Source organism: Leopardus geoffroyi, chromosome E1 (assembly GCF_018350155.1).
Source record: "Leopardus geoffroyi isolate Oge1 chromosome E1, O.geoffroyi_Oge1_pat1.0, whole genome shotgun sequence".
Lineage (NCBI taxonomy): Eukaryota > Metazoa > Chordata > Mammalia > Carnivora > Felidae > Leopardus > Leopardus geoffroyi.
The window spans coordinates 1,211,440-1,219,069 of NC_059330.1; the positions used below are offsets into that span (position 1 = coordinate 1,211,440).

General features: G+C 59.7%; 1 protein-coding gene across 1 annotated transcript; it reads left to right on the top strand.

Annotated features, from left to right (window-relative positions):
• The first annotated feature begins 5,701 nt into the window (after nt 1-5,701).
• LOC123604208 (atherin) lies at nt 5,702-7,147 on the top strand. Its single transcript, XM_045490018.1, has one exon. It carries the CDS (start codon nt 5,702-5,704, stop codon nt 6,170-6,172), a length of 471 nt encoding a protein of 156 aa, XP_045345974.1. The 3' UTR covers nt 6,173-7,147.
• Nucleotides 7,148-7,630: the final 483 nt, after the last annotated feature.

Sequence of the window (7,630 nt, forward strand, 5' to 3'; positions counted from 1 at the left end):
TACCCCACCCTGCCCCCCCAGCCCTGCCCCCGCAGCCCTGTCCCTGCCCCAGCCCTGCCCTCCCAGCCCTGCCCTCCCAGCCCTGCCCCTGCCCCAGCACTGCTCACCCAGCCCTGCCCACCCAGCCCTGCCCCTGCCCCAGCCCTGCCCCACCCAGCCCTGCACACCAAGCCCTGCTCACCCAGCCCTGCCCCAGCCCTGCCGACCCAGCCCTGCACACCCAGCCCTGCTCACCCAGCCCTGCCCCAGCCCTGCCGACCCAGTCCTGCCCACCTGGCCCTGCCTCTGCACCAGCCCTGCTCACCCAGCCCTGCCCCTATACCAGCTCTGCCCACCCAGGCCAGTCCTCCTAGCCCTGCCCCTGCCCCAGCCCTGCCCTATTAGCCCTTCCCACCCAGCCCTGCTCACCCAGACCTGCCCCTGTCCCAGCCCTGCCCACATAGCTCTGCCCACCCAGCCCTGCCCCAGCCCAGCCCTGGCCCTGCCCAGCCCTGCCCACCCAGCCTTGCCCCAGCCCTGCCCACCCAGCCCTGCTCACCCAGCCCTGCCCCTGCACCAGCCCTGCCCACCCAGCCCTGCTCACCCAGCCTTGCCCACCCAACCCTTCCTCTGCACCAGCCCTGCCCCTGCCCAGCCCTGCTCACCCAGCCCTGTCCCTGCACCAGCTCTGCCCACCCAGCCTAGCCCTCCTAGCCCTGCCCCTGCCCCAGCCCTGCCCTGCTAGCCCTGCCCACCCAGCCCTGCTCACCCAGCCCTGCCCCTGCCCCAGCCCTGCCCACCCAGCCCTGCTCACCCAGCCATGCCCCTGCCCCAGCTCTGCCCACCCAGCCCTGCCCACCCAGCCTTGCTCACCCAGTACTGCCCCTGCCCCAGCCCCAGCCCTGCCCACACAGCCCTGCCCCTGCCCCAGGCCTGCTCACCCAGCCCAGCCCCAGCCCCAGCCCCTGCCCACCCGTCCACAAGTGTTGTTCTCCCAGCACGGGCTGCAGGTGGGCAGCTTGTGAGAGGCACAGGGCTCCACTGAAGGATGGCAGGGATGGAGAGGTGACTCTCGGGGCCCTGAAGCCCAGAGTGGCCCTGGAAGGCCGGGCCCTGCTTCAGAGTCTGAGCCTCGCCGCGGATGCTCTGGGAGGAGCGGCCCCAGTCCCCGAGGCTGGGACAGAGGGGGGCAGAAATCCTGCAAGTTTCTAGGAGCGGAAGACTTTACATGGGGTGGGCTCTACTCGGTGGGGAACCTACCCCAGAGGCAGGGGGATGGAACTGCCCCGGGAGCAACCCTGTCATGACGCCCCCAGCCCGGACCCTTCAGACCACCTGATTCTTGTCTCTGCTGCTTGAGTGAGGACCCGTCACTCGTCTGTCCTTCACCCGGTCCCTCCCTGGGGATCGTCACACTTGGCTTCCTAGACACAGAGGCGTCCACTGTCCCTGAGACCTCAGAGGAAGCTGGGGCCCTGTCCGTGACACCCCCACTTAGACTCAGGCCGTCCCAGTTTGCGCTTGTGGCCCAAGTCCAGGCTGTAAATGGCCTCATCTGCCCAGCCCCTCGTAACAGAGCCGGGGGTCCTCCTGACTGCCCCCCGCATCCCCTGTGAGAGCTGATTGACGGTGGAGCCTAAGGCAAGCTGAGGGCCAAGTACAAGCTACCCACACCCCCCCAACTCCGTCCCCCATTTGCGGATCACTTAGTAACCGCAAGAAAGAGGCAGTCATCCATTGCCCAATCCCCAGAAACCTGTAGACTCCGTTTCCTAATATCACCTCATCAAGACGGAAAGGGGTTTAAGCGCCACCATGGGGATGCGGGAAACTAAGGCAGATGAGAAACTAAACTGCCTTACTGCCTCCAGCCACTGACAAGTCCTTGTAACCCGCAGAGTGACCTCCCTCTAGGAGCTCAGCTGCCTGGATGATGACACTTTGCTGGGGGCAAAAGGGAATCTTGGCTCAACATTGTCCTGACCCCCCAGGATCCTGTAAGTCTATTTAACATAAAAATTCCTTTGCAAACCTCCTTTATCTTTAACCCCCAAGTATATGCTGGCCATCCTCCTCCAAGCTTATGGCCCCCGATATACATCTGAGGGGTCTCGTGACTGAGGTCTTACTAGATGGTAATAAATGATGTTTTGCTAACAGCAGCCCCTCAAGGGCCTGGAAACCTTGCTTCCAAAATTCCTTAGAGACTTACACCGTCCCTGACCCCCTCCCAACCTGAGGATATATAACCAGTTACCCGTCACGACCCAGTGTAGCTCTTCCTGCCCATGGGTCCTGTCCCCGTGCTTTAATAAAATCACCTTTTGTTGCACCAAAGACCAGCCCCAAGTCTCCCTCCAGCCCCCGAGCCCCCCACCCCCTGTTCCACCGTGCTGTGGCTTTCTCAGTTCTCGGCCTCACCCATACTCTTCAGTGCCCTCAGATTGTTCTTCTGGTGTGCAACTCGAAAAATTCCCTGACCCCTGGTGAAGGGGTCACTTCAATGGTGAGGGGGCCTCAAAGCGATAGATCCAGTTGGAAGGAGGTTGGGGGGGAGGGGACTTGCGGCCGTTTGCATCACCGTAACACTTTTAAGTAAAGCTGAGAAAACACCCATTGCCCGTATCGGGCAGAATATGGGGAAGAATGGGGTGGAGTTTATGGGATAGAGTTCCATTTCCCCTGGAACTCACCACGGTCTCTGGAAGAGAGGTGTTGTTAGTAACATTCACGCACGCTTGCAAAGAGCGGCTCAGTTAAGAGCATTTTCACATACGTCGTCCTGGCATTTCCCAAATTTGGGCATTCCTCACCTGGCCTGATTGTCGCCATGTCTGTGAGCCATCTGTACGGTTTCATGACTCAAGTTTTTTTCTTTTGTTTGTTTTCTTTTTAAGACTTTTTTTTTTTTTTTTAAGTAATCTCTACACCCAACAGAGGGCTCGAACTCACGACCCCGAGATCAAGAGTCGCACGCTTCACCGACTGAGCCAGCCAGGTGGCCCCACATAACTTCTCTCTTTAACTTTAACTCACTTAAAAATTGTTACACTTGTCCTAAACAGTAGTATCTGTGAAATCTGTGAAAGTTCAGCGCACTGGTTATATTTTTTTCTAAAACGCCACAATCAAAGGTCACTCATCCTTCGGCCTCATCTCTTCCCTCTCTCCTGGGCGATCTCGTCTACACCTGCGGCCTCACCCGTCCCCTCCACACCAGTCATTCCTGAATCTGGACTGCTGGCTTAGACCTTGCACCTGAGGATGCTTTTGGCAAAGGGACCTTGCCCCCCACATCTCCCAGAAGGACCTCAGAGCCAGCTCATCACCTTCTTCTAGATCTACTGGGGAAACTTCAGGTACCCACACCTGTTCCCCACCCCCCATCAGTTATTGGCAAAGTCCCACCGTAGCTCTCAAATGTCCTCTGCGTTCTCCCCTCTTCGTCCCCACGGCCACTTGGGCCCCCTTTCAGCTCGAGCCTGGTCTAATGAAGTCTTCAGGGATCGCTCTGCCACAGACCCCTGCCCAGCCTCCATACCATGGCCAGAGTGAGCTTTCCAAAATGCCAATCGGCTTAAACCTTCCAGCGGATTTCTAGTGCCTCCAGATAAAGTCTAAACCCCTCTCTGCCTCTCGCACCATGTTCAAACAGCACTCCGTGCTGGTTGGTAAATGGCATAGTGGGTAAAAGTGGGAGCACCAGAATCCGTACTAGCCGTGGAACGCTAAGGAAGCGGCTTGACTCTCTTCTTCTTTATAGCAACTCACAGAAGGTGCAACTCACAGAAGGTGCAACTCACAGAAGGTGGCCACCAGTTCTGCCCATCACTCTGCGATGGGACTTTGCACGGACTTTGAATCCGGATTTGGCCGTGTGACTTGCTTTGGCCAGTGGGACAGCGAGTATAGTGCAAGCGGAGGCCGGAACAGTCCGTGTGCCTTATAGCATCCCCTCTGGCTGTGCCTGGAACCCTGAGACCAGCATATGTGTAAGTTCAAGGTCACCTGCTGGAGGAGAACCAAGTCGCCTGATGGACGGCTTACCCCCAGAATCGTGAATAAAATCACACGGTTTTTGTTTCAGTTTGGTTAGCCCACCCAGCATCTAGGAAATGATAACTGGGTGTAGTTTTTTTTTTGTTTACATTTTTGTTTATTTATTTATTTAAGAAGATAGAAGAAACTCTATTTAAAAAATATTTTTAATTAATTTTTAAAAAATTTTTTTACATTTATTTATTTTTGAGAGACAAAGAGACAGAGCACAAGTGGGGAAGGGGCAGAGAGAGAAGGAGACACAGAATCCGAAGCGGGCTCCAGGCTCCGAGCTGTCAGCACAGAGCCCGATGCGGAGCTCGAACCCACGAACTGCGAGATCATGACCTGAGCCAAAGTCAGACGCCCAACCAACTGAGCCACCCAGGCACCCCATTAACTTATTTAGTTTGAGACACACAGAGAGAGTGAGCAGGGGAGGGACAGAGAGAGAGGGAGAAAGAGAGAATCCCAAGCAGGCTCTGCACAGTCAGCCCAGAGCCTCATGTGGGGCTCCAACTTACATTCCGTGAGATCATGACCTGAGCCAAAACCAAGAGTTGGACACTTAACCGACTGAGCCACCCAGGCGCCCCAGTGTAGTTTTTTTTTTTTTTTTTTAATAATGGCCTTATTGAAGTATAATTCACACACCACAGAAGGCACATGCGTTAGGCGTGCACATCAATGAATCTTAGAAATATAGAGAGACATGGAACCATCACCACCTTCGGGGTTCAGAACATAACATCCCCGTCACTCTAAAAAATTGCCCTGAGCCTGTCTGCAGTTCCTTTCCTCCCCACTCACCCCCCAGCCCCAGGCCACCAGCCACATGCTTTCTGTCTCTGTAAATAAATACGTCTCTTCTAGACGTTTCCTGTAAGTGGGATCATACAATCTGTGCTCTTGTGCATCTGGCTTTTTTCCACGTCGTGTAACGTTTCTGAGGTTTGTGCGCGTTGTAGCATTGATCAGTAGCTACCTTGTTTTTATTGCCAAATATTATTCGATTGCACGAACCAACCAGCCACATTTCATTCATCCATTTACCATTCGATGAACGTTTGCCTTGTTTCCAGTTTGGGGCTATTACCGATAACGCTGTTGTGGACACTAGCTTACGAGTCTCTGTTTTGGTAGGAGAGCACGTCTTCGGTTTCTCGTGGGCAGAACCCTGGGAGTGCAACTCGCAATGTGGCAGGTGCACGTTTAACTTCTTATGAAACTGCCAAAACCGTTTTCCAAAGCCACCGTACCTTTTTACGTCCCCAGCGGCGATGTTGGAGGGTTCCACGTTCTCCGTGTCCTAGCGGGCTAGAAGCTCTGCGAGTTGGGCTTGCTAAGCTGCGAGATGGGCTCAGCCATCCATTCCTTGTATCAGAATATCAGCAGTATTCTGAGTACCTCCAGCTGTGTAGGAGCCTCTGGCCCTGCAAGATATCGCTGGCAACACCCTGAGACGGAGAGACAGAGCACCCTGGTGACACCGGTTCTGCAGAAAGACTCTGAAGACTGAAGACTCTGAAGAAATCATTTAAGACAACGCCCCTCCCCACCCCCCGCCCCCCCCCCCCCCGGGAAGCTCGGCGCGCGCAGCTGGGATCCAGGCGCCCCCTGCTCACATCCCTGGGGGGGGTAGTCCCCGCTCGCAGCTCTCCCCCCGCCACCGCCCCCGGTTGCCATGGGAACGCGCGGCGGACGCGGGGGGCGGGTCTCGGGCGCGGGGAGGAGCCGGGGAGGCGCGCAGCCCAGCGGCCCCGCCCCCTCCGCGGGCGGACACAGCGCGCGACCCAGTCCGCAGCGACCCCCGCGCTCCGCGCCCACGGAGGCCGCGCTCCTCCGGCACGAGCCCCGGGACCCCGCGCAGACCCGCCCGGACCCCGACGCCGACTCCGGGGGCCTGTTGGACGAGCCGCCCCCGGAAGAGCCCCCCGCGGCCCGCGCGCCCCGGTCGGCGTCGGCCGCGGGCAGGAGGGCTGGTCGGCGCGCCGGTGGGAGGGCGCAGGGGGCCCGAGCGGGGCAGCCCCCCAGGGCCGAGACGCGCGCCGCCCTCCCCCCGGACGAGGGCTGCTGCCTGGACCATTGCCCGCACCTGTCGGTCTTCGTCTACGCGGCTATCGCCTTCTCCACCACCTCCTGCTTCTTCAGCTAGGCGCACCTGCCGCCGTCCCGAGGGCCCGGGCGCGGGCGGGGAGACCACGGGCGCGGCCTTTCGTGTCCGGGACGCGCGCCGCACCCCCTCCTCTGGCTTCTCACGCTTGTTACTTTGTCCCCTGCTCGCCGCCGCCTCTGTGTGACCGCGCGTCCGCGGGCGCGTCCAGAGCCGCTGCCCTGATGAAAGAAGGGTGTTTGCAACTGAGATGGGGGGGAGGGGACAGTCACACACCCACCCCCTCCCCGGCGTGTAGAGTGTCGGGGTGCGGCCCGGGACCCTACCCTTCAGCGGGTGGGAGCGCGCGCGGGGAGCCCAGCCCGACATTCGGTTCTTTAAAGGACCAGCCGGGCCCCGCGGGGAGGCAGGGTGGGCGCCCTGACCCGGCCGGGCCGAGCCCTGTGATGCTGCATCGCCCGCCCCCCAGGAGCGCCAGCCGGGCCCCGGAGCTGGGGCTGGACCGGAGCCAGGACACGGTGAGTGTGGCGGCTGTCGGGTGGCCCGCCGCGTGCTGACCCGGACTGTGCGTCTCTCCTGCCTGAGGCTTTGCTGCGGCCGCCGGCCGGGGCCGAGACCGCCAGCAGGAGAGGCTGTCCTGGCAGGAGGCCACGCTGTCGCCCTGTCGTGGACGGCGTGGGCCCCGGGGCCTGCACGGGATGAGCCTCCGGGGCCCTGGCCTGGGTGCGCGGGAGGGCTCTGTGGGGTTGGGGAGTGCGCGGCGGCTTCATCCCGACCCCGAGCTCCTCTGGGTCCCAAAGCCAAGGGCGTGGGGTGTCTGTCATTGGCAAGAATTCGTGCGCGAAGACGACCGGACTCCTAGCTGGTTTCCATCCCAGACCCAAAAGGCCTAACCCCAAAACCCACCCGGGCGGGTTATTCACGCATCTGCCGTGTCCTTTTATTCATGGATGTTCAGTGGCATCACCCCTGCGCGGCCTCATCACCTCCCGTGAAATAAATCCCTGTTTCAGCCTCCTGTGTGTTCAGTTGTCCATTCATCTGTCACCGTGCCAGGCTGCCCCGGTTTCACCCAACACCCCTCCCAGCGCCCCGACCTCCCCTCCCAGACACCTGTCATCCCGCTACCAGCCCGCCAAGACGGGGCGTCTCCCTCCACTAAGGAGCCACACAGGCCTCTCTCTCTCCCTAGCAGCTTCCCACGACATGTCCAGTTCCGTCCCCTAAGGGGCCTGTGACAGTCCCCTTGTGGCTTTACTCCCTGCTTGCCTCCGTTACCAGATACTTCTGCCCCAGTCCCGTCCCCTCCCCGGCACTGAGCTCTAGACTTTGCCCCCCTCCGGTTCACCCAGGTTGTGTCTCCATGAGCCCTGTGCACTCTGACATCAGCACCTTGTCACTTCCCATTTCCGTGTGCCCATGACCCCAGATCGCCGCGGGCCTGCTGAAGTCGGACGTTCAACCGACTGAGCCCCCCAGGCGCCCCTCGGCCCATATTTT